This window comes from Balaenoptera acutorostrata, chromosome 4, assembly GCF_949987535.1.
Source record: "Balaenoptera acutorostrata chromosome 4, mBalAcu1.1, whole genome shotgun sequence".
NCBI classification, from domain to species: domain Eukaryota; kingdom Metazoa; phylum Chordata; class Mammalia; order Artiodactyla; family Balaenopteridae; genus Balaenoptera; species Balaenoptera acutorostrata.
In genome coordinates, this window is record NC_080067.1 from 84511520 (window position 1) to 84539097 (window position 27578).

At 38.0% G+C, this 27578-nt stretch overlaps 1 protein-coding gene across 3 annotated transcripts in view; it reads right to left on the reverse strand.

Annotated features, from left to right (window-relative positions):
• Positions 1-2771: 2771 nt before the first annotated feature.
• Positions 2772-27578, reverse strand: part of GTF2E1 (general transcription factor IIE subunit 1) — a 40872-nt gene continuing 16065 nt past the window's right edge. For all 3 annotated transcript variants that reach the window (XM_007181859.2, XM_007181857.2, XM_057546068.1), the window contains 3 exons: positions 14851-15052; positions 8879-9120; positions 2772-4575 (listed from right to left, as the gene is read on the reverse strand). In XM_007181859.2, coding sequence (XP_007181921.1) covers positions 4151-4575; positions 8879-9120; positions 14851-15052 — 869 coding nt within the window. In that variant the 3' untranslated portion in view covers positions 2772-4150. The remainder of the gene's footprint in view (positions 4576-8878; positions 9121-14850; positions 15053-27578) is intronic.

Consider the following 27578-nt stretch of genomic DNA (forward strand, 5'->3'; position numbering starts at 1 on the left):
TTCTGGCTTTCTACTGAAAGATCAGCTGTTAACCTTATGGGGATTGCCTTATGTGTTATTTGTTGTTTTTCCCTTGCTGCTTTTAATATTTTTTCTTTGTATTTAATTTTTGATAGTTTGATTAATATGTGTCTTGTCATGTTTCTCCTTGGATTTATCCTGTATGGGACTCTCTGTGCTTCCTGGATTAGATTAACTATTTCCTTTCCCATATTAGGGAAGTTTTCAACTATAATCTCTTCAAATATTTTCTCAGTCCCTTTTTCTCTTCTTCTTCTGGGACCCCTATAATTCGAATGATGGTGCGTTTAATGTTGTTCCAGAGTTCTCTGAGACTGTCTTCAGTTCTTTTCATTCTTTTTTCTTTATTCTGCTCTGCAGTAGTTATTTCCACTCTTTTATCTTCCAGGTCACTTATCCATCCTTCTGCCTCAGTTATTCTGCTATTGATCCCTTCTAGAGAATTTTTAATTTCATTTATTGTGCTGTTCATCACTGTTTGTTTGCTCTTTAGTTCTTCTAGGTCCTTGTTAAAGGTTTCTTGTATTTTCTCCATTTTATCTCCAAGATTTTGGATCATCTTTACTATCATTATTCTGAATTCTTTTTCAGGTAGACTACCTATTTCCTCTTCATTTGTTAGGTCTGGTGGGTTTTTGCCTTGCTCCTTTATCTGCTGTGTGTTTCTCTGTCTTCTCATTTTGCTTAACTTACTGTGTTTGGGGTCTCCTTTTCGCAGGCTGCAGGTTTGTAGTTTCCATTGTTTTTGGTGTCTGTCCCCAGCGGCTAATGTTGGTTCAGTGGGTTGTGTAGGCTTCCTGGTGGAGGGGACTAGTGCCTGTGTTCTGGTGGATGAGGCTAGATCTTGTCTTTCTGGTGGGCAGGTCCACGTCTGGTGGTGTGTTTTGGGGTGTCTGTGGCCTTAGTATGATTTTAGGCAGCCTCTCTGCTAATGGATGGGGTTGTGTTCCTGTCTTGCTAGTTGTTTGGCATAGGGTGTCCAGCACTGTAGCTTACTGGTCGTTGAGTGGAGGTGGGTCTTGGCATTGAGATGAGATCTCTGGGAGATTTTCGCCATTTGATATTAGTGGAACTGGGAGGTCTCTTGTGGACCAGTGTCCTGAACTTGGCTCTCCCACCTCAGTGGCACAGCCCTGACGCCTGGCTGGAGTACCAAGAGCCTGTCCTTCACATGGCTCAGAATAAAAGGGAGAAAAAAAGAAAGAAAGAAAGACGAAGATAAAATAAAATAAAGTAAAATAAAATCAAGTTATTAAAAAAAATAATTATTAAGAAAAAAAAATTTTAATTAAAAAAAAAAACTGGACAGACAGAACCCTAGGACAAATGGTAAAAGCAAAGCTATACAGACAAAATCACACACAGAAGCATACACATACACACTCACAGAAAGACAAAAGGGGAAAAAATATATATATCGTTGCTCCCAAAGCCTCCTCAATTTGGGATGATTCGTTGTCTATTCAGGTATTCCACAGATGCAGGGCACATCAAGTTGATTGTGGAGATTTAATCCACTGCTCCTGAGGCTGCCGGGAGAAATTTCCCTTTCTCTTCTTTGTTTGCTCAGCTCCCGGGGTTCAGCTTTGGATTTGGCCCCGCCTCTGCGTGTAGGTCGCCTGAGGGCGTCTGTTCTTTGCTCAGACTGGACGCGGTTAAAGGAGCAGCTGATTCGGGGGCTCTGGCTCACTCAGGCCGGGGGGAGGGAGGGGTACGGATGTGGGGCGAGCCTGCAGCGGCAGAGGCCAGCGTAACGTTGCACCAGCCTGAGGCGCACAGTGCGTTCTCCCGGGGAAGTTGTCCCTGGATCACAGGACCCTGGCACTGGTGGGCTGCAGAGGCTCCCAAGAGGGGAGGTGTGGATAGTGACGTGTGTTTGCACACAGGTTTCTTGGTGGCTGCAGCAGCAGCCTTAGGGTCTCATGCCCGTCTCTGGGGTCCGTGCTGATAGCCGCAGCTTGCGCCTGTCTCTCGAGCTCCTTTAAGCGGCGCTCTTAATCCCCTCTCCTCGCGCACCAGGAAACAAAGAGACAAGAAAAAGTCTCGTCTCTTCAGCAGCTCCAGACTTTTTCCCAGACTCCCTTCCGGCTAGCTGTGGTGCACTAGCCCCCTTCAGGCTGTGTTCACGCCGCCAACCCCAGTCGTCTCCCTGGGATCTGACCGAAGGCCGAGCCTCAGCTCCCAGCCCCCACCCATCCCGGCAGGTGAGCAGACAAGCCTCTCGGGCTGGTGAGTGCTGGTCAGCAGCAATCCTCTGTGCGGGAATCTCTCCGCTTTGCCCTCCGCACCCCTTTTACTGCAGTCTCCTCCACGGCTCCGAAGCTTCCCCCCTCTGCCACCTGCAGTCTCCACTCGCGAAGGGGCTTCCTAGTGTGTGGAAAGCTTTCCTCCTTCACAGCTCCCTCCCACTGGTGCAGGTCCCATCCCTATTCTTTTGTCTCTGTTTTTTCTTTTTTCTTTTGCTCTACCCAGGTACGTGGGGAGTTTCTTGCCTTTTGGGAGGTCTGATGTCTTCTGCCAGCGTTCAGCAGGTGTTCTGTAGGAGTTGTTCCACATGTAGATGTATTTCTGATGTATTTGTGGGGAGGAAGGTGATCTTCACGTCTTACTCTTCTGCCACCTTGAAGCTCCTCCCATAAAGTCATTCTTAAGGCAACTTATTGCCAGAAAAAGTTTAGACTACATAAAATTGCATCTATTATTTGAAACATGACGAATAAGAGAAAAAATTCTGAAACACTTTTTTTTAAATGGGAAGAGTATTCACTTTAATTATGCTCCAAGATGTTACAGAGCTAGATTAACAAATTTCAGTCAGTATAAAATAGATTTATTGTCAATATTCAATCATAATACAACCCAGGTAAATGAATCATTACTTTATACAAGGCTCAGATGTTTAAAATCTATCTCAACTTTACACATGTACTATAAAATGATAAATACTTAAAATGACAATGCAAGGAAAATATTATAAAAAATACAATTGTTGTAGACCCTTGTATGAAAGTTCTTTAAAGTTCTGCCTTAAGGAATAATACCATGCTACATATCAGAACCAAAAATAAAGTATTTTCCTTGAGGTTACAATGCTCAGTGATATACTGGATGCACTCTAAAATACCATGCCTGACAAGAATCAAAAGAGACAAGGCCTTCAATAATGTTGAGAGAAAAAAAAAGAGAGAGGAGTAATCAATTGTTATATGCTTATTTCTGCTGGAATGGCCTCTTTAAACAATTTATAGCTCTGTGGAAGAACTGAAAAAGAAGGGGACCAGTCTCAGCTTTATATAAAGGATTTCCAAATCAGCACAAACTCAGACAATGTTAAAAGGTACTGTTCCCAATGCTCTCCACTCTTCAACCATTTACATGGACTCCTTATCCTAAGTCCGTGTTTTTTCTCTAATTTCTTCCTAAGGGCTTACCAAACACACTTTCTATTTTCTATTATCCAACATACAGACCAAAAGGCATTAAGCACAACAATAATATCTGTCAGTCAAGTCAGTTCTAAAGACACCAATTTTGGTTTAGATATTAATCATGAGATTTACGCATAACCATCCTTCTTCCACACACACTCCCACCTCCCCTTACAAACTGACTTCATCCTAAACTGTGAAGCAATATGAAGCTTTAAGATTTTTTTTTTTCCTTCATCAATGATTTGCCTGTTGCCAAGCTGCTTGGTTGGCAGCAATATCAGGAGTTGTTTGGAATGCTTGGTCAGAATAAATAAAAAGGATGTGATCAATGAATTACTGTAACCTATCAAAGTGGGCTTCTACAGGCAGACATGAAGAATTTACCTATAGACTTCTCTCACTCATTTCAGAAGGGAGAAAAATGTGTCTTAAAAGGGAAAGGAAAAAGATGAGATAAGGAAATACAGCAAAATACTAATACTGTAGTAATAGGAAAGGGTATGCTTATAGCCAACCTACCTCGTGAGGAAGTTTCTGGCATAAAAATCAAACTTTCTCTCTCTCCCATTACTCCTTGCACAAGATTAACAGTTGACTTACATCAAGAGAGGCAGAAGGCCACTGAACACTTTTCTTCAAAGGTAGGGAATTTCTTTTTGAAATGCACATTAGAGAAAGGAGGAAAAGGTAGGGAAAGCTCACTCAAAGAGGTCCTCAAACATGCGTTGTCCCATTGCTATGTACGCTTCCTTTTCATCTGGTGTCATTTGGGCCACCAGCTCTGGCTTCTGGCTCACTTCGCTGTAGGAGAATGGACGGCCAGCCACCGTGACAATGGGGTCATCTGCTACTTCCTCAAATTCATCATCCTCCTCATCCTCTTCCCTATGATGTGCAGCCACAGCTGTAGCACAGGGTGGAGAGTCATCATCTGACTCACTGGTCTCACTCTCAGAGTCACTGCCATTGGCAGTGGTCACAGGAGCAGCCGCCCCCACTGAGCCTGCTGTGGCAGAGGGGGTCTTCTTCTCATGAATGAGCAGTGCTCGCATGACCTCCTCATTATCATCTGGCCCCGCACGGCCTTCCTCACGCTCCTGAAACGAGTCTATATCTAAGCCACCTGGAAGGGAAAAAAACCAGAAAGTCAATATCCTTAAATATAAAAGGCATTCCTTTATAACTAATAAAATACATAATATTTTAATATATTACATTTAAATATAGGATAATATTATAAAATAACACAGACTTCACTAGTTCCATTTTTTGAGTTACTGTCCATAAGATATTCAAAATGTTTCTCACAAACTGGAACTTAAGTAGCATAATGGTTAAGTACAGTTGACCCTTGAACAATGTGGGTTTGAACTGTGCAGGTCCATGTATACATGGATTTTTTTTTTTCCAATAGTAAATACTACAGTACTACATGATCCATGGTTGGTCGAACCCATGGAGGTGGAGAAACCATGAATTTAAGTTATACTCAGATTAATCCCTGCACTGTTCAAGGGTCAACTGTACATGGGTTTTAAGAAATATATGGCTTGGATCTGAATCCTGGTTCTTCCACATGCAAGCTGTAACACTTTAGGCAAGTTATTTAGTCTCTAAACTTTGGTACTTTTTCTGTAAGATGGGATAATAAAAGCATCTATCTTCTAGTGCTCTGGATAAGAACATGAAATAATGTCTATGGAAGGACCAATTTTGTAGCTGGCATAATAGGACATCAAAATACGGCTCCTCACCTTGCTCAGAGTAAAAGCCAAAGGCCTTACAATGGCATATAAAGTCCTACATCATCTGAACTCCTCCTGCCCACCTACTTATCCCTTCTCTTATCCCTTGATCATTCTGCTCCTGTCACAGTGGCCTCCATGGTATTCCCTGTACACACCACACACACACTCCTACCTCAGGGCCTTTGCACTGCCAGTTTCCTTTGCCTGGGATATTTTTCCTCTAGGTATCCATACCCCCTTGCATCTTTCATGTCTTCACTCAGATTTCACCTTCTTTCAATTCATCCCTACCTCTATATTCCCAATGCTCTATTTTCTTCCCCATAGCATTTATTTTCTAACATAATAATTTATGTCTACTGTCTTTGTCACCTGCTTTCCACAGCTGTAGGTTCTCCACAACAGATATTTACCTTTTTTATTCAGTGATATATCCCATGCACCCAGAATAGTGCCTATTGCTTGTTAGGCACTGAATAAATATTTGATGAATGAGTGAATAAATGGCAGTTTTATTTCCCTGAAGCAAATTAAGTGTACTTTGAACTGTTTATCTAGGAATCTAGTATCAGAAATGAAACTTCTCCCACCACACACCTCCTATCATTTTGTGTACATATTACAGATGAAGAATTTAAGAAAAACATTTGTATTCTGAAAATAATACAAAATATAATGCCATTTAAATACATAAAAGAATTTAAAATGTTGATTGAAACCTGACTCTTTGATTCAAATCCTGACTCTTAACACTTATTAGCTGTATGATTTTGGTCAAGTTACTTCATCTTTTTCTGCTTCAATTTTCTCAAGTACAAAAAGGGGGAAAAACAGTATCTACCTCACTGGATTATTGTGGGTATTAAGTGAATATTTGTGAAGGCCTGGCACTTAGATTAGTGTTACTTATTATCAAGAGAAGACCCAGAAATAACCAATTCTGGCCATGGATGAAGTGAAAGTATCTTCTCATTAACATATTAGAATGAATTAGTTGTAACCCTGGACATTTTAGAAAGTATAGAACTCCTGAGATAAGATATTGGGCACATAAGAGAGAGAAAGGGAAACAGGAATTGAGAAGTTAAAAGTTTAGATCAGAGAAAACAGGCTTTTAATAACATTGATGTAAAAATGAGGGCTAAAATCAAACTTAACCATTTTAAAATAGTGCCAAAGGCTGAACCTCCTCCTTAGAGCCCTTATTACCAATGCAGTATTTCAAAAGGAAAAAAAGACAAGGAATGTATGCAAGTCTCTAAGACTATACACTTCTAAAAGAATTTTCCAAATACCTTAATATTACCAACATAGTATTTTGAATAATGTTTAAAGTAAATATAAAATTAGAGGAAAAGCAATTTAGTTTTGTAAACTAAATGAAGTCATATCTAAAAGATTTCTGACAAGGTTCTTGAGAGATTTAGCCAAAAAAAGAATTATTCTGTTACAGATGAAGACAGAAAACAAAAAATAAGGATAAATGAACAAATCTCTAGATGGTAAGGTAGAAACACTAGTTCTAGGAACAGTCTTATTTAATAGAGTTATAAATTACGAAGAAGATGTGTCCTGGGAAACTGTCAAGTTCACTGATGATGCTAAGCAATTCTGGGTTCTTAAAGGCCAAACTGATAGCAAAAAAATATAGGAAGAGCTGAAGGTTGTATAAGTGGGCAGAAAAGTGGCAGATCTATTTCATTATTGGCAAGTGTAAGAAAATCTGCCTATAGAAAAATAATCTAAAATATACTAAAAAACCTTATCCAAGCTATCAGATAAAGGGCAGGAGAGAGTCTGAAAAAAATCTCGGCACATAATTCTAAAGTTGTTGGTCTTAATATGCTTCCAGAAGCAAAGCAATAAACTGCCATGTAAAAACTAGAAGGATATTTGAGATAAAACTCAAATAGTTAATGATAAATTCATGCATAAATAACATGTATTGTTCTGGTCACTAGGTCTCAAGTAAAGTATATTACAATTGGAGATGGTCCAGAAAAAGATAATTAAAATAAGACAAAAACTGTAGGTGGAGATGGCTTGGGGGAAGAGAATGCTTTGTAAGGAAAGTAGAATCAAAAGGAATTAGAACTTTCAGTAGAGTAATAAGGACATGACTGAAGTCTATAAAATTCTGAAAGATGTTAAAATAACTTGAACTCTGAGGAAAATTAAGTGTAGGACAAATAAGAGTCACTTCACACATTCACTGGATAGAGCCTATTCAACTACAATAAAACCTAACGAAGACAAATTTAGACATAAAAGCATATCCTATTTTATACACAGAAGGAAACAGTCACAAAAGGGAACAGGGTAGACTAGATGACTTATTTAAAGCCCTTATGATTCAAGTTGTACCATTCTAGGAATTATAAACACTGACTGTTAAACATATGAGCCTAACTGTATACAATACTGGCTAACAATAGTTTTATTTCATTCGATTTTGTTCCTAAGTTCACAGAAAAAAAGGCTTGGTTGCTTCAAGAACAGGCAAGAAGCCAAGTTGGGGAAAACGAACCTATTAAATAGTTGACAGCCTAACTACTACGTAATCTAAACCAATATGCACCAAAATAACTAAACCTCATAGCCAAGGTAATCAGTGGGAAGGAGGGAGAGTAAAGTATGATTGCCAAGGAAAACTTTTTTCTGGTTGGAATTAAAACACCAAAGAGAATCACACTAGAGAATCACACATCTGCTTTTACCATGACTACGCAACTCCACACTACTTTTACAATTCTTAGCATACACAGTAAAGAAATGCTAATTATGAAGGGAAAAGAGGTTAGAAAAAAAAGTCAAAAAACAAGTGGTTTTTAATTACTGATGATTCTTTAGTATTAAAGAAACAGACTCAAGTGATATGTTGGCAATGATACATATCCTAGGAATAGGGGTGGGTAGGTTCTAATGCTGATGAAATCTAACCAGAGGTAAAGACTCCCTCTTTCACCTCTGTTTCCCAGTTTCTGAGCAATACTTATCCAGTTTTAGTCTCCCATTTTCTACCTAGTCTTAAACCATCATCACCCAGTCTCTGAATCCAGTAATTCGAGACTAAAATTTAAAAAGTAAAATCGTGCAGTTCTCAAGCTTCTGATTATTATATAATCCTTAACCTTTCAGGGCTCACAGAGATTTCCAAAATCTTCTACTATAAAGTTTTGCCAATCTTCTTGGATGGTGAGAATCCTTGTCTTTACTCATTTGGTATCTTTTTATATATTTCAAGTAGCACATCTCCTCGGTATTTATGAGGAGACAATATAAATAGTTTGGACTAGTATATAGTTATGGTTCCTAATTCAAAGAAACAAAAATGCATGCAAGTTAGAGCAACAGAAGATTAAAGAAGAAATGAATTTGGCCACTTTGAACACAAGAGTACTTTTTCAAGAAATTAACATAAAGAAATGACAATTTCTCAAATCTAAAATGGAAATTTAAAAAGCTGTCTGTTTTTTCAACTAAGTTGAAGTTTAATACAAGTCTACTGGTTGGTTTTAATGCTTATTGCTCAATTTACTTCCTGCTATAATGCAATTGTTTTATAAAACAGACACAGTGGGTTTCCAATAAAACTAAGACTTGCCCAGGTGATTTCCTAAGGCAAGTTCATTTTCTACCATACCCAAGACATATTCATCTTACTTCTTCTACTCTTACCTTCTTTCATCTCTTCAGAACTATATGCTCCTTGGACAGTGCTCTCTCTTAACCAGATAGGTCTCTCTTTGGCAGATTTCCCCTCCAGTGAGGCTCGATGAAGATCTTCTTGGTCATCCATGTTAATGACAACATTCTGAGTGTATAAGTCCTCATAAGAGGGACCCTTGGTGGCCCATGTTTCCCGGTGGTGCCCACCTGCCAGGCCAGCAGCTGCAGCAGCAGTTGCTGCACGGTCCTTGCTAAATAAAAAGATTAGAGGAGGAAGGGAAGAAGAAAACTTGAAGTCTTGGTGCTAGAAAAGAAGGGGAGCTGGGGAAGTAGTTACTGAAGAATTACATATAAATTCTATCTAGCAATCATGCACACATGCTTTCATAATTCTGGAAAATCTGCTCTTATACCCCAGGGTGAAAGTTACATTGGTTAGAACAACACATCATATTTATATTTTAGTTCCTCAAACACTGAATTCTCTGGTGTCTATAAATGATTGAGGTTGTACAGATTAAGATGTTTAAATAAGTCTACTTAGAGAGAGGGGAGAATGAAATAGTGACATAATCCACTTAAAGACACTAGTCTGGCAAAAATCTCTCCCAGGAACATCTTTGATGAGTATTTTGTTTAAAAACAAAACAAAAACCCCAAACAAAACAAAACACATGTTATATTTTAAAAAGCATGCTCTCAGCTCAGCCCAGAAGAATTCAAAGTAGTTCTGTGGACTTTTCCCTTTCTTTTGTGTGCTGAGAAGCTAGAATAGTATTCTACAAAGCCAGACTTCAACTCAGAATTAATATTCTGCGACTCACCAAATAAGGCAAATCTTTATGCAGAGATCAGCTTCTTTTCAAGTTGTATCTGTCCATCTCTGCACCTATGCTGACTCTCCATATCCAGGCCCAACCATTATTTCTACCCCACAGCAACCATGATCTATTTCTGAGTCTATTTTGTTTTGCCTTTTACTTCTACTACCCATGATCTTCTTAGTCTGTTCCAGGTTGGATCATTCCTTATCTTTCTCTAGTCACTTAATGTTTCCTCATCTCTATGAGTTTTCAGTCTTTCTGCTGCTCCCCGTTTTATCTGATTGTTTCACTTTCAATGTACTCCACATTCTTTTGAATATACTTGATTTTCTGTGTGTCTAAGCTCACACCTTGTCTTCCTTTGCCTGCTACTGATGCTTTTCTGCATCAAGTTCTAGGCATGACTGTCCCTCCTTTTCTGTTTAGACAGTTCTTTTATTGCATAAACTATCTTCATATTTCATGAACTACCTGCTTACTTAGTACCTGCTCTGTATCTTTCTCCAACCCTTTTGCTGTGTTCCTTTCTGTGTCTGCTGACTGATTCTCTTGGCCCTATGTTTCTCCTTTACTTCTCTGCCATTTTTCCTAAATCTTTTCCATGAATCCTGGACTGTCTCCTGTGTAGTGTGCTGTCTCATTCTGAGCCTAAGCAATATTTCTTCAGTTGCCTTTAAGTTCTGTATCAGTTTTCTCTCTCAGAAGCCATTCACTGTTTTTCCTTCTCTTTGGTCCTACTTCATATCTGCTTACTCCATTGCTCCTCATTTCTTCCTGGGCCCACTCACATCTACTTGAGTTTTGTCTCATGTTTAGTTGAGATTTCTCTGATGTATACTACTATCCACATATCTGATTGGCCCATTACATCTCTCCCTGAGAATACTGTGTTTCTGACCAACCTCTGGAGGTAATCTTGGGTTCATCCCATCCCTCCCTCCTGTTCTGCCTCTGGATATCTACAGACCCGCTGCCACTTTTTCTATCAAAAAAATGCACCCTCTCTAGTTGTACAAACCATGCTGATCTGGTCACTTAATCCATGCCTTGTAACTACTGCCTTTAGCTGTACCAGGGCTGCTTTGTAAATCACTCTTTCCTATAGCTTTTTCATCAGTTATTTGCTGGCCCACTCTGAGTCTAGGCCTACAAGGCCATCTCTCTGTACCCAATCTATCTATTTGTCTTACTATATTTTAAAGTCTTATGTTACAGCTGGAAATAACTGGTTTCTCTCTACCTTTTATTCCTTTCTGCATTCATCTAATGTTACTTTTTGCATTATTTACTACATTTGTCTCAATTTAATCCATATCTGTCCCTAGTCATTCCTTTTCTATCTTCCATGTTGTCTTCTAAAAGGCTTCACTATAATATGACTGTGCTTAGTCTGGTTTAAGTTGTCTTTTTGATTTTTGCTTTCTCTCAAGCATTCAGTTTTCCCTTCTCTCTTGGCCTGATCTGTGTTTTCATGTTTCTGTGCTCACTCTACATTCTAGTCTCTCCTCTCTCACCCAGTTGTCTCGTTGACTCCTTTTAATGTCTCTTCTATCTTCAGCTAACGTTCTTATCTTGTTGTGCTGAGCCTGTTCTGTATGCTTGTCTGCGCCCACATGTGTCTCCCTGAGCTAGCCAGATGCCTTTTCTGTCTCTTTCCACCCACTCAATGTTTCTCTAGTTCTGACCTGGATAACTACATCCTGTCCTTATTCATCTCTCCTTCAACCGGAATCTTAAATGATTCACTCACTCTTTCTGAAGCTATTGTTTCTCTATATCATCTTGAACACATAGTTTTCATCTATGCTGTATATTTAGCATTAACTCTGAAGACTATCTTCCAAAGGTTAGCAAGTGTTCAGTACTTTGAGTAGAGAAGAATAAGAATAGAGAAAAAGAACAGGACAATTCAAATAAATGTTAGCATGAGACCATTTTTAAAAAGTCTTTTGTTTTCAGTATTCCATTATAGAAACTCAAGATTGGTTTTATTCCAGTTTGAGGCAGGAGAGTTTTGTTTTGTTTTGTTTTTTTGGCCACACCATGTGGCTTGCAGGATCTTAGTTCCCGGACCAGGGATCGAACCTGTGCCCTCGGCAGAAAAAGCAGAGTCCTAACAACTGGACCACCAGGGAATTCCCTGAGGCAGGAGAGATCTCACCACAAGTTAAACAAATTTTTTAATTTGGAAGAATTTTTTTTAAAAGATAATTTTTACCATGGAGAGTTGACTACACAGATTTTATTTCTACCTTCACCACATACACAGTCAAATTAAATCATCAGCAAATGTGACACTAAAGAAAATTTAGATGAGAGACACCAGAGTTCACTCCTTCTGCATATTTAAATTTCTTCTATGGAGAGAATGTGCACATTTCACTTAAAGATGACAAAAGTAACAATTTAGTTTTGAATCTTTTTATATTATTTAAGAAATTTTAGAATTTTAAAAGATATAACTTACTCAGGGGTGAGGGAGGAATATTATTTCAAAAATAAAATTTTAAAGATCTTTAAGGTGAATGCTAAATAAGAGATGATGGAAAAGGAGAGGTTACTGGAAAGAAATTCCATTTAAGAAGAATAGGAAGACTTTAAATATCACCAGTGGGTTGACTTGCTGAAAGGCAGAAACTGTCCATCAGCTCTTGGGTTAAATCTACTGACAGTCCTGCAACGGCAGCCTCTGGTTCCTGTTCTAGGGAATTTAATTGGTTACATATCAGTAACCAAACAATCATGCTGCTTTTTTTTTTTAATTAATGAATTACTCTTGTCTATGAGCCCCCATACAACTCTATTGATGTTTTTCTTTTCTTGTACTGGGGCAGGATGGCTACTACAGGACTGCTGTGCTCTGAAATGGATCCTATAGTACAGAAAGGCTAAATCAATACCACTTTCAGGATGTTATATCCAAGCGGTGGAGCTTGTCAAATGCTTGGTGAGGCTATCTCAGCCAGAGTAACACCTTCTAACCTAGCTCTACTGGTCTTTCTCCTGACCACGTACAAGCGGTTATATTTTGTTCTGGCTGGAAGTCCAGGGAGACCATTCAATCTTTCTTGCCTGCCTCCATTTTCCCCTTTCTTCTTAGTGACCAAACTGTTGAGTAGCCTCTTTCCTGATTAGTTTATTTCCTGTATTTCCTGATTCTTCTTCATCCTTTGAGTCACCATCATGCCTACCTAATGAGAAGCAGGTGATTTGATATAGTGAGCTGCTGTTGGGCATCTGGCTCAGACTTATCTCCAGCATGGAGTGAGGGATACCTAAATGAAGATCCTGGAATGGGAGGCGGACTGTGGTAGATGTGGAACAACAGAGGTAGAATGCCAGTGGTGGTGGTGAATGAATGCTACTGTAGAGGGGAAGGATCTTAATAAACAAGAAGACAGCTATAGTTAGGAGAGGAAACACAAATATAATTCATAAATAGTATTATATTGTATAGAAAGCAATCAGAGAAAATGTCTAAACACACTTCAATATGAAATAACCCATAAGCTTAGAAAGGTATGTATTTTTGTAAAATCAATTTCCCTCACAGGCTTCTGTGACAGGGTTACAGTATTATTTAAATGCACAAAAAGATATAACAAATAAATTCTTGATAAGAGACCAACGACCAGTAAGAAAAATTTAAGGCTATCTGTAATGTGGATGATATCGGTTGCCTATAATTATGGCTCCTCTTCTTCTTTGCTTATTGATTTTATTCAAGTATTGATGGTTATTTGCTCCAAAGGACTCTGGCACCTTCCTCAGTCCTAGGAGGTAAACCTTAACCAGTCCAAGCACCAATCATGTGATCTCATTTCCTCTGTGAGATGCTGGTTTAGAAATAAGCATATAAAGCAATTCTGGTCAGCGAGACATTGAGGGTACAGTAGGATGAAGGTGGCCCTCTGAGAAAGCTTTTTTCCATCTTAAAATAGGACACAAGGAAGGGATGGTCCATTTTCTGTGCTTGAACATTTTCATCTAAATGTGATACCTACAAAGACATGGCCATCTTAGGCTAGCTCCCCTGGTGGTGCCAAGAGGAAAACCAACAGGCCAAGTTCGGCAGAGTAAATATGGAACAAATCTAGATCCTTGAAGATGTAACTGAGCTGTGGAATTAATTCTGAATTGTGCTACCTAAGAACTTCTGGTCATGCTAGAAAGTTTTTCTTACTGTTCAAGCTACTTCTAGTTGGTTTTCTGTTATCACAGATAAAGGCATCCTAACTGACACAGATGCTAGAAAAGAAAATTCACAATAACTTGTACAGATACAAAACCTTCTGTATAACTGGATTGTTTTTAACCACCAAAAGAAACTCAATTTGCTCAGGACTGCCCAGAACTGGCTTTTCTGCAACATCAGTACCAGAGGGCACAAAATACTAAGAGTGCTCCCAAAATCTATACAGTTACAACTTGGACTATTGTGTTCTATGGAAGGGAGTAGATGGGTATAAACTCTAAGCCCTCAGCTTGAAACTGGGAAGAGGAAAGAAAAAGGGAAGAATAGGAGAGTACTCCCTGACCTCAATTCTCATTTATACTTTTCAAAGAAGAAAAACCACTTTTTATGGCATGGCAAAATTAAGGCTGCCTCTGCAATTCAAAAATTAGGGTACACTGACAAAAATAGGGAGCCACAGTAAGAAGTATTAACCCATAGGTAATACCCACTATACTTCACTTTCAAGAAAGTTGCACTGAAAACTAAGGAAGGCAAGAAATGTGTGGTTAAAAACTTCAAAAACAAACATACAAAAAAAGTGAAAGCTGTATTCCTTAAAGAACTTCAGGCTTCAGAACTTGACAAGGAAAATTCAGATATCCCCAAGAGGCATAACCAATTTAGGACTAACTAACAATTGGCTGAGTTGCAGTAGGCCCAAGCAGATTGAGTACTAAGTCAAACCTGACTATTTAAAGATTTTTGCCTAGCGCCCATACTGTACTGCATTCAGTACAAACAAATTTCATCACAGGCACAAGTTAATACGACATGTGTGGCAGAGCTTAGAATCCACATAATCTTATAGCTTTTAGTCTCCTGGTAAATTACTTACCCAATCCTGCTCTCCAAAGTACAGGTAGTTAAAACAAGGGCAAGCTTAAAAGTGTTCTTGATAAGAGCACAGGGTCTACACTCACCTCTGTTTCAGGGCTGGTATTTCTGTGGGTTCTGGCTCAAGTATTTCATAGGCCAAGTTCACATCCTCTGTCTCTCGAAGCAAAGCATAAATGGGCTCAATTTGTTCATTAAACCTTGCCAAAAGTGTGCGTGCATCTTTTTTGGGCATTGCTGATTCATCTTCTTCGACCTCTGTATGGCAAAAAGTACAGCGGAAAGTTCCTATAGAGAAAACAAAAGTCTCAGGTCAGGGAAGAGAAATTCTCAAGACTGGCCTTTAGCAAACAGTTAATATCTCCACTCTTCCTCCAACATTTTATTATTAAAACTTTCAAAAACATGGAAAAGATTAAAGTTTACAGTGAACATCCATGTGCCCACCACTGAGATTCTACAATTAACATTTTTCTATATTTGATTTATCACATATCTATCCATCTATCATTTTTTGAAGCATTTCAAAGTAATTTCACCCCTAACTGCAGCACAGCAAACAGATTTTAATCACAACACTTCTATCATATCTATACTTATTTTAACTTAAAATCAAATTCTTTACAGCTTACCACTGAAACCTGTATCCTTTTCCAACAGTTTTCTTTTTGCACAGTACACATTTGAATCTATGTCATGGGGAAAGTCAAATAAATACCTAAAACCAAAAGTCTCTGGTCATTCTGTACATTGTAACAAGGTTATTTCTTCAAATGTATTAACTATTTACATCTAAATAACTTTAACCAATCCATTTCCAAAATTAAAGTTCAAGAAGCCTTTATTGTTATTTCTACAGCCTTCACACTCAACTTATAATTAACTTGTAGTAATTCCTTAGAAACATCACAGATTTTTCACTTCTACTATTATTTCACTAATCTGGGCCACCATTACTTAGCCTGAAATTTAGCTTCCTAAATCTGGTCTTTGAACCTTTAGGCTCTCCCTCTCCAATTCCAAGTTTCCTAGGCCACCATTTGAATCATCTCATCCCCCTGCTCTAAAGTCTATCTGATGGCTGAACTTCTAAAGTCCACAGCATCAAATCTAAATTTCTCATCCTAACATTCAAGATCCTGTATAACTGGATCCAAAAACATCATAACCCTACCACAGTCCTTTACTTGTCAAGTAAATTCAAACACTTGAGAGACAATATACTAGACATTAACATTTATTTTATTTGTATATACAAGTGCTTTCTTTCTAATGCGCTTCAATTTACACTTTTTGATCCCTACACCAATCCTGTAAAATGACATCAGAACTGAGGATCTGAGTTTTGTGATTTGTCCAAAGGCACATAGCCAATAAGAGAAAAGTAATAAAAGCTGCTTTTGTATACCGAGTGCTTACTAAGTACCAAGTATCGCCAGTCATCTGAAGACAGTATTATTATTATTGCCCATTTAAATCTGTAAAATACAGAGGTTCTAAGGGGTTGAGTAACTTGCTCAAGATCTTATCACTACTAATTGGGAGGTGATGGCAGGATTCAAACCCAATCCAATATGATGAAACTCACACTCTTAAATATTACTTAACACCTCTAGCCCCACTTGGATCTCCAGTTTGGTCCTTATTCCCAATGCCAGGGATATGCATCCTTCCTTTCTAACCCAATTAACCCAAGAGATTAAAAGAGATCACACAAGTACTTAGTGTCTGGCACATAGTAAGTATGCAAACATTTAGTTTTAAATAGCCCAATATATGACTGACACATAACCCCACCCCCAACCCCTCTTCCCCTAGTAAGGAATAAACAAACTAGACATCTCTGCTTCAACATTTACACTAGATTCTACTGATATATTTCAAACAGAATAAGTTTCTTTATTGCCTCTCACACATAAACAACCAATCACAAGTAAATTCTTTGTTCATATACCCTGTCTAAACACTCTTAATCTATCTTCCTGCTATCCATATGCTACCTCATCTTTTACATCTATTTCAAATAAGTGAGAAAGAGAAAAGCAGCCCCTCATAGCTAAGAATGAACCTAGCACTCATAGCTAGGCTGTGATGCTTTTCTGCCAAACGGAATCTCACAGATCACCAACATCAGATAAAAGGTCCTCTGAGACCATGATGGAAGTGAGGCAAAACCAAGCCAATCTGAGTCTGTCTGAATATAGACAAAAGCAAGGTCTCTGCACAACCACACACACACACACAAAACCCCAGCTAACACGAATGACTGCTACTTCTTCACCAATTACACTTTTAGCCTCACCCTGGTCTTCTCACCTCTGGGATAAGATTTATTAAGATATCCAATCATAGAATTACCCTCACTTCTTGATAGTACCTAAACCACAGCAAATCCCCACCAGTTCCCTGAATCCTCCCCAATATTATCTAACAAAAGCCCATATTCTCTAAGTTTGTTCAGCATAGTCTTGCTGAGATATCACATGGTTTCTTATGGTGTGTGGTTTCCTTGCTGCAGAAAGCATCAACAAACCCAATTTTGTACACTGTGGGCATGATGGTCTTTGACTAATGGGCATCAACATAAATATTCTGGCTTAACTGATCAAGAATACTATTTACCAAAATAAAGAAAGAGGAAGAACAAGTTTGTTTTTCTTTGTGGGAGAAAGATACCTTTCTTGAAGAAAGATAAATAAAGATACCTTGCTTTAGATATCTGAATCTATGTTGCCCACTGGCCATCAAAATGGATATGTTAGAAGCCAACTTATTACAACTGCTTAGAGCTCAAGAGTGGAATTTAAGACTAGAAATTTTGATATGAGAATCAACAACATATAGATGGTAACTGAAGCCATAAAGTAGATCAGAGTATCCAGAGATTAAGGAGTAAGAAGCATGGACAGTCAAGGTATAAACCCAAGGAAAGAAGAATCCTTGAGAGATAGAAATGGTACAGCCAGAGGGATAGGATGGTGTTTCAAGGAGGAAATGGTATGGCGCTAATTTTCAAGGTCAATAAGAATTGAAAGCCAGCCTTTATATTTAGTAACAAAGGGTAAATAGAGACCTTGGCTAGAGAGGTTTTAGTTTGTATGCTATCTTAGGGTATTCTCTAACTATTCCAACCTGCCTCAGTCTCTTCTCTTCAACAGAAATATAAAGAAAATAATCCATGTGGGAGTTAAAACATAAGTCATACAGAGGCATACCTCAAATATATTGCAGGTACAGATCCAGATCACCACAATAAAGCAAATATCGCAATAAAGCGAGAGCGAGTCAAAAATTTTTTGGTTTTCAGTACATGAAAAAGTTATGTTTACACTATACTGTGGTCTATTAAGTGTGCAATAGTATTAGGTCTAAGAAAACAATGTACATACCTTAATTAGAAAATACTTTATTGCTAAAAAATGCTAACCATCATCTGAGCCTTCAGCAAGTTGTAGTAGTAAGGTCAGAGATGTTACTGACCACTAACCACAGATCACCATAACAAAGATAACAAAAAACCTTGAAAGATTGTGAGAATTACCAAAGTGTGACAGAGGAACATAAAATGAGCAAATGCTACTGGAAAAATGGCACCAACAGACTTGCTCAATGCAGGGTTGCCACAAACTTCAATTTGTAAAAAATGCAATGATCTGTTAAATACAATAAAGCAAAGCACGATAAAACGAGGTATGCCTGTAAAGTAAGATCTAACACAGCTCTCAAATACCTGCTGAATTGAAAAACACAGATGCGGGACTTATGTTGACTGTTGAAAAATGAGCACTTACAGAGACCATCAAGGAGAACTACAGAATACTGCAGAAGAAAAATTATCTAGTTTAGTAGTTTTCAAATTATTAAAAAAAATTTTTTTAATAGTAATCTTTTATTTATTTATTTATTTATATTTATTTTTGGCTGTGTTGGGTCTTCGTTTCTGTGCGAGGGCTTTCTCTAGTTGTGGCAAGTGGGGGCCACTCTTCATTGCAGTGCGTGGGCCTCTCACTATTGTGGCCTCTCTTGTTGCGGAGCACAGGCTCCAGACGCGCAGGCTCAGTAGCTGTGGCTCACGGGCCCAGTTGCTCCGCGGCATGTGGGATCTTCCCAGACCAGGGCTCGAACCCGTGTCCCCTGCATTAGCAGGCAGATTCTCAACCACTGCGCCACCAGGGAAGCCCTCAAATTATTTTTAAAGGAAGAAATCCCATTCCTCAAGTGAAAAAGTACCTAAACATAAAAGTAAGTGCTCTGGTTGAAGAATAAAAAGATAGCTAAGCAAAGGGCAACACTATAATCCTCTCATTATATGTCTTCAAAGCATTACAAATCAGCCTCCTCAATGTCTTGTACCAGGAACACTTTGCTGCAGAGCCTTTGTACTTGCTGTTCCCTCTGCCCAGAATGCTTTTCCTCCAGAGAGTTAAATGGCTAGTCTCCTAACTTCAGACCTTTACTCAAGTTACCTCCGTGAGAGCTTCCGTAGCCAACATTACCTAAAATTTCAACACTGTCCTGTCCTCCCTTTCTTTTCCTTAACATTTGTCACCATCCAACATACTATGTTTTATTACCTAGTTTATTAGGTTATTTACCATTGAGATTGTCATGTTACCCAATTAAAAAGAAATGTCCTCCCAACTACCCCATTTTTCTCTTGAAGATAACATACATTCCAAACTTCAGTGTTAAGTAAACAAATCAACACACTTGCCAGTGTAGCTCAACTGTATAAAATAGCAATGCTTTTATTTGGGGAAAAGAGAGAGAAAAAGAGATCACTGTTAACATCATTTCATAGCAAGATTATTTCAGAACGATAGTCCTTGAACTTGAATAAATTTAGTTTCATCAAAAAAAAAATAGGGGGAAAAGAGAAAACACAGTATGGTCATAAGGAACCTGAGCTCTAGCCTCATCTAGGTACCTTTCCAGAGACCCAGGCTTAATGTAGATTAAGGCTTAACAAGAATTACTTGTAGAGGGCCCATTTTGCAGTTCTGAAAAGAGTGGCTTTCATATTACTGTCAAAAACTGTGACGGATCTGAAATTTTACCCTACTCGTAAACTAACAAATTATCCTACCACGGTTTTATAGATGCTGAAGACAGACACAAGACTTATAGGTTAGAGAAAAGAACTTTATTACTCATGGCAATAGCAGTACCAGTGTCAGGTTTTGTGCCAGTTCCCTGAGTCCCATTTCCCATAGGGTAACACAAAGATGGCCAGGTGACAACTGTACATGCAGTGGATCATGTTCCAGGAAAGAAACCCTGAGCTTAGGAACCCAAACCTTTTATAATGGGCATAAACATGCTTGTCTTTTGCTCTGTAGGGTGATACTACCTTTACCATGCTGGACACTAAGTAAACAGACTCTGGAGGGAGACTTTTTTATTATACTGAATAGTAAGCAAACCTGCCTTTTGCTCTGGAGAGAAACAATAACTCTATCTTCCAAGGCTGCTCACTATATAAACCTCTTTGAAAAATACAGTCTAGAAAAAAGGCAGTCAGTAGCATCTCTGCTTGTAAAACATACATAACATGTGAGAGACCCATGGAGAACTGTCTTCCAAGAACAACCATGTCTGGCAAACATTACAAGAAGAAAAGCTAGCCTGACATCTGAGTCCTATGTTTATCATACAAACACAAGTTGTAGACAAGAAAGCAGCCTGTCAAAAGCCAGGCCTGGAGTCTGAGAAAAATAAGAAATTCTACATTTTATGGAAAATGACTTAAGACTAGCTTAACATACCAGGAGCATTTTTTATAAATTTTACTAAACATTATAAAAATGCAAATCAATTTCCCCAAAATCTGAAAGGGAGATGGGGCTCAGCACACACTGTACAAAGTACCATTCTGCTGAGGGGGCAGTAGTGTAACACATATAGACACAGAATCTGTCATCAAGACGCTTAAAGTTTAATAGAGATGAAAGGTATCTGGAGACAAGGAATTTAATGCATACCCCTGGTGGAGAGCTGCTGTTAAGTAATCAATATCATAAATATCCCAACTCTTCTTGAAACTGGACTATACTATACTGCACAGAATATACTAGTCAATAAGAGAAGAAACTGGAATGGAAACTCAGAGCTCTTTACCATTTTTCCCTTGCCACACATAAGACCAAGAAGCCACATAAGGGAGAACATGCAAGCTAGATCAAAGAATGTGGCAGCAGAGAGAAAATGAAGGCTACAAGGATTCTTTAGGCAAAGCTTGACAGATGATGAGATAAGGAGAAAAAGAAGAGTTCAATGATAACATATATGTCTGATCATATACACCCATAAACTACACACACACAAAAAAAACTAAAAAAGCTACTTTACAAATATTCCCATGTATTCATCATAGCCAAGTCTGTGCAAGAGTATTATTCAAATCTAACATATGAGGGAATAAAGACTCAGAGAAGTTAAGTTCACCAGGTCATAGCTTAAAAGCAAAAATCATTAAGCCTGGATTCAAATACAAATCTTTCTGATTCAAAAGAGTAAATTCACCATACCATCCTGAATTACACATCCCTTTCCTAACCTCCTGTCATCCCTGCCAGCTACAATTTAGCAAACTTTTCCCATGTATATACATAGGTTATAATTTTTAAAAATATAGAACAGAAGAGAGGATTTGTAACAAAAAATTTATTTAACATTAAATGTGCATCACATGCCTGGCATTGACTCAGCTGAGTCTTAATGTATCAGGTTTGCAAGAAGGATTAAAATATATCCAGATGTAGATAATTACCAGGCATTGAAAATAGGGAGAAAAAAGATCTTTTAAAAATAGATATTTCAAAACTATATTTTAGGGTTGTCCATGCAGTAGTATATGAATATCCCAATTCTATGACTCAGGACTCTTCTAGTGAAGGTAAGTTATTACTCCAAAATGAGAAAAGAAATAGAGACCTACTTGTTGGGATGAGAGGGAAAGAAGAGGGAGAGTGAGGGGAAAGAGGGCCATACAGTTTTAACTTTCGCCAGAAATAAGAAATGTAAAAATAAAAATAAATGTAAAAATAAAAAGGAATCAGAGACATGGGGGAGGGGAGAGAAGGGACTGGGAACAAAAGGAAAAAAAAAAACAGTAATGTTCAACAAAATTCAAACATAACATTTTCCTTTGCTAAACACAGAAAAAGAAAATTAAGGTGGTGTCTATTATGCTGGCCAAAGTCTTCTACTTAACTGTTTACTCATCATTTTAATTATGTGAGTATTCAGTCAAGGGAACAATGAATAAATACACATAAAACCAAAGGGGAAAAAAACGTTTACCCTCCTTAGTTTAACAAGAAGAAAATGCTTTGGAAATTTATCATAACTGAGGAAAAGGGAAGAGGACATTATGGGTCAAATCCCCAAATAATTAGATATCACTTGGATTGTGGTTTTTCCCTCTTCACTCCAAAATACACAATGAATAGGTCATGACCTAATGCCTAGAGTTCACTGTCAAAGATTTGTCAAACATATTAATTGCAACTGGAATATTACTCAGCCATTTTCCTACAAAAAAAAATCAATCAATCAAAATAAAAGAAGCCCAATTGTTTTGATATGCTACAGGTGCTGCAGTGCTGAAGCAGGAGTCATGCTGCAGCCCAAGTCCTCAAGGCTGGCCAAAGAAACAGGCAGGATCAAACCTTCCCTGCTGCAGAGTCCTCATTCCAACATGGCACAACTAACGTCCCAAGGATTTCCCACATTCTCCCTCCCTAAATCTTCCTAATCATCTTCTGAGCTGCTTTTTTGGAGCTCACATTCTACTGGGGAGTAGTCAAGACAAAAAATAACGTCAGGTGTTGATAAGTATAATAAAGAAAAACAAAGCAGGTGGCCTCCTAAAATGAGTTTGGGAGTGTTCCTCCCTCTGCTATATTTTGGAAGAGTTTGAGAAGGATAGGAGTTCTCTTCTCTAAATGTTTGATAGAATTCGCCTCTGAAGGCATCTGGTCCTGGGCTTTTGTTTGCTGGAAGATTTTTAATCACAATTTCAATTTCAGTGCTTGTGATAAGTCTGTTCATATTTTCTATTTCTTCCTGGTTCAGTCTCGGAAGGTTGTGCATTTCTAAGAATGTGTCCACTTATTCCAGGTTGTCCATTTTATTGGCATATAGTTGCTTGTAGTAATCTCTCATGATCCTTTGTATTTCTGCAGTGTCAGTTGTTACTTTCCCTTTTTCATTTCTAATTCGATTGATTTGAGTCTTCTCCCTTTTTCTCTTGATGAGTCTGGCTAATGGTTTATCAATTTTGTTTATCTTCTCAAAGAACCAGCTTTTAGTTTTATTGATCTTTGCTAGCATTTCCTTCATTTCTTTTTCATTTATTTCTGATCTGATCTTTCTTTCTTTCTTTCCTTCTCCTAACTTTGGGGGTTTTTTGTTCTTCTTTCTCTAATTGCTTTACGTGTAAGGTTAGGTTGTTTATTTGAGATGTTTCTTGTTTCTTAAGGTAGGATTGTATTGCTATAAACTTCCCTCTTAGAACTGCTTTTGCTGCATCCCATAGGATTTGGGTCATCGTGTTTTCATTGTCATTTGTTTCTAGGTATTTTTTGATTTCCTCTTTGATTTCTTCAGTGATCTCTTGGTTATTAAGTAGTGTATTGTTTAGCCTCCATGTGTTTGTATATCTTACAGATTTTTTCCTGTAATTGATATCTAGTCTCATAGCATTGTGGTCAGAAAAGATACTTGATACGATTTCAATTTTCTTAAATTTACCAAGGCTTGACTCGTGACCCAAGATGTGCTCTATCCTGGAGAATGTTCCATGAGCACCTGAGAAGAAAGTGTATTCTGTTCTTTTTGGATGGAATGTCCTATAAATAACAATTAAGTCCATCTTGTTTAATGTATCATTTAAAGCTTATGTTTCCTTATTTATTTTCATTTTGTATGATCTGTCCATTGGTGAAAGTGGGGTGTTAAAGTCCCCTACTATGATTGTGTTACTGTCGATTCCCCTTTTATGGCTGTTAGCATTTGCCTTATGTATTGAGGTGCTCCTATGTTGGGTTCATAAATATTTACAATTGTTATATTTTCTTCTTGGATTGATCCCTTGATCATTATGTAGTGTCCTTCTTTGTCTCTTGTAATACTCTTTGTTTTAAACTCTATTTGGTGTGATATGAGAATTGCTACTCCAGCTTTCTTTTGATTTCCATTTGCATGGAATATCTTTTTCCATCCCCTCACTTTCAGTCTGTATGTGTCCCTAGGTCTGAAGTGGGTTTCTTTTAGACAGCATATATACGGGTCTTGTTTTTGTATCCATTCAGCCAGTCTATGTCTTTTGGTTGGAGCATTTAATCCATTCATGTTTAAGGTAATTATCGAGTTCACCATCACACTGATACCAAAACCAGACAAAGATGTCACAATAAAAGAAAACTACAGGCCAATATCACTGATGAACATAGATGCAAAAATCCTCAACATAATACTAGCAAACAGAATCCGACAGCACATTAAAAGGATCACACACCATGATCAAGTGGGGTTTATCCCAGGAATGCAAGGATTCTTCAATATATGCAAATCAATCAATGTGATACACCATGTTAACAAACTGAAGAAGAAAAATCATATGATCATCACAATAGATGCAGAGAAAGCTTACGACAAAATTCAACACCCACTTATGATAAAAACCCTCCAGAAAGTAGGCATAGAGGGAACTTACCTTAACATAATAAAGGCCATATATGACAAACCCACAGTCAACATCGTCCTCAATGGTGAAGAACTAAAACCATTTCCACTAAGATCAGGAACAAGATAAGGTTGTCCACTCTCACCACTATTATTCAATATAGTTTTGGAAGTTTTAGCCACAGCAATCAGAGAAGAAAAAGAAATAAAAGGAATCCAAATCGGAAAAGAAGTAAAGCTGTCACTGTTTGCAGATGACATGATACTATACATAGAGAATCCTAAAGATGCTACCAGAAAACTACTAGAGCTAATCAATGAATATGGTAAAGTAGCAGGATACAAAATTAATGCACAGAAATCTCTGGCAATCCTATACACTAATGATGAAAAATCTGAAAGAGAAATTAAGGAAACACTCCCATTTACCACTGCAACAAAAAGAATAAAATACCTAGGAATAAACCTACCTAAGGAGACAAAAGACCTGTGTGCAGAAAATTATAAGACACTGATGAAAGAAATTAAAGATGATACAAACAGATGGAGAGATATACCATGTTCTTAGATTGGAAGAATCAACATTGTGAAAATGACTATACTACTCAAAGCAATCTACAGATTCAATGCAATCCCTATCAAACTACCAATGGCATTTTCCACAAAACTGGAACAAAAAATTTCACAATTTGTATGGAAACACAAAAGACCCCGAATAACCAAAGCAATCTGAGAAAGAAAAACGGAGCTGGAGGAATCAGGCTCCCTGACTTCAGACTATACTACAAAGCTACAGTAATCAAGACAGTATGGTACAGGCACAAAATCAGAAATATAGATCAATGGAACAAGATAGAAAGCCCAGAGATAAACTCACGCACATATAGTCACCTTATCTTTGATAAAAGAGGCAATAATATACAATGGAGAAAAGACAGACTCTTCAGTAAGTTGTGCTGGGAAAACTAGACAGCTACATGTAAAAGAATGAAATTAGAACACTCCCTAACACCATACACAAAAATAAACTCAAAATGGATTAAAGACCTAAATGTAAGGCCAGACACTATAAAACTCTTAGAGGAAAACATAGGCAGAACACTCTATGACATAAATCACAGCAAGATCCTTTTTGACCCACCTCCTAGAGAAATGGAAATAAAAATAAACAAATGGGACCTAATGAAACTTAAAAGCTTTTGCACAGCAAAGGAAACCATAAACAAGACGAAAGGACAACCCTCAGAATGGGAGAAAATATTTGCAAATGAAGCAACTGACAAAGGATTAATCTCCAAAATTTACAAGCAGCTCATGCAGTTCAATATCAAAAGAACAAACAACCCAATCCAAAAATGGACAGAAGACCTAAATAAACACTTATCCAAAGAAGATATACAGATTGCCAAAAAACACATGAAAGAATGCTCAACATCATTAATCATTAGAGAAATGCAAATCAAAACTACAATGTGATATCATCTCACACCGGTCAGAATGGCCATCATTAAAAATCTACAAACAATAAATGCTGCAGAGGGTGTGGAGAAAAGGGAACCCTCATACACTGTTGGTGGGAATGTAAATTGATACAGCCACTATGGAGAACAGTATGGAGGTTCCTTAAAAAACTAAAAATACAACTACCATACGACCCAGCAATCCCACTACTTGACATATACCCTGAGAAAACCATAATTCAAAAAGAGTCATATACCACAATGTTCATTGCTGCTCTATTTAAAATAGCCGGGACATGGAAGCAACCTAAGTGTCCATCGACAGATGAATGGATAAAGAAGATGTGGCTCATATATACAATGGAATATTACTCAGCCATAAAAAGGAACAAAATTGAGTTATTTGTAGTGAGGTGGATGGACCTAGAGTCTGGCGTACAGAGTGAAGTAAGTCAGAAAGAGAAAAACAAATACTGTATGCTAACACAAATATATGGAATCTAAAAAAAAAAAAAAAAAAGATCATGAAGAACCTAGGGGCAAGACGGGAATAAAGACGCAGACCTACTAGAGAATGGACTTGAAGACAGAGGGAGGGGGAATGGTAAGCTGGGACAAAGTGAGAGAGTGGTAGTGTATATATTGCCATATATACACTATCAAATGTAAAATAGATAGCTAGTGGGAAGCAGTCGCATAGCACAGGGAGATCAGCTCAGCGCTTTGTGACCAGCTAGAAGAGCGGGATAGGGAGGGTGGGAGGGAGGGAGACGCAAGAGGGAAGAGATATGGGGATATATGTATATGTATAACTGATTCACTTCGTTATAAAGCAGAAACTAACACACCACTGTAAAGCAATTGTAGTCCAATAAAAAGGTTAAATAAATAAATCAATCAATAAATAAAAACAAAGCAGGGAAAGAGGATAAAAAAGGGAGGGTGGTAGAAAGGGGTATTGCTTATTTTACAGGAAAATGAGGGAAGGCCTCTCTGATACAGCAATGTGTAAGCAGAGACTAAAAAGATATAAAGGAGCAAGTCATGTAGATATCTGGGCAAAGGGAAACAGCATATAAAAAGGCAAGGACTTATATACACTACCAAATGTAAAAAAGATAGCTAGTGGGAAGCAGCCACATAGCACAGGGAGATCAGCCCCGTGTTTTGTGACCACCTAGAGGGGTGGGATAGGGAGGATGGAAGGGAGCCGCAAGAGGGAGGAGATATGAGGATATATGTATATGTATAGCTGATTCACTTTGTTTTAAAGCAGAAACTAACACACCATTGTAAAGCAATTTTACTCCAATAAAGATGTTAATAAAAAAATTAAAGGGAAGGCGAAGTAAAGGGATGCCTGGTGAGTGCAAGGCACAGTGTGGCTGCTGTGGAGTGAACAAGGAAGGGAGAATGGTAGAAATAGTAACTGAAATGGGGGGTGGGGTGGAGTAGGAGGGGATGGAGGAGAAAGGAAAAGAACAGATAAAAGGCCTTCCAAGTTCTACTAAGGACTTTGACTTTTCTGAGGGGTCAAGCCTTTGGAGGGTTTTGAACAGAAGAGTGACATAACCTAATGTGTTTTTTACAAGGGTCAATGGCTGCTGTGACGGTCTACATGAAAATCAAGAATGAAAGCAAGGAGACCAGCTAAAAGAGTAGTGCAA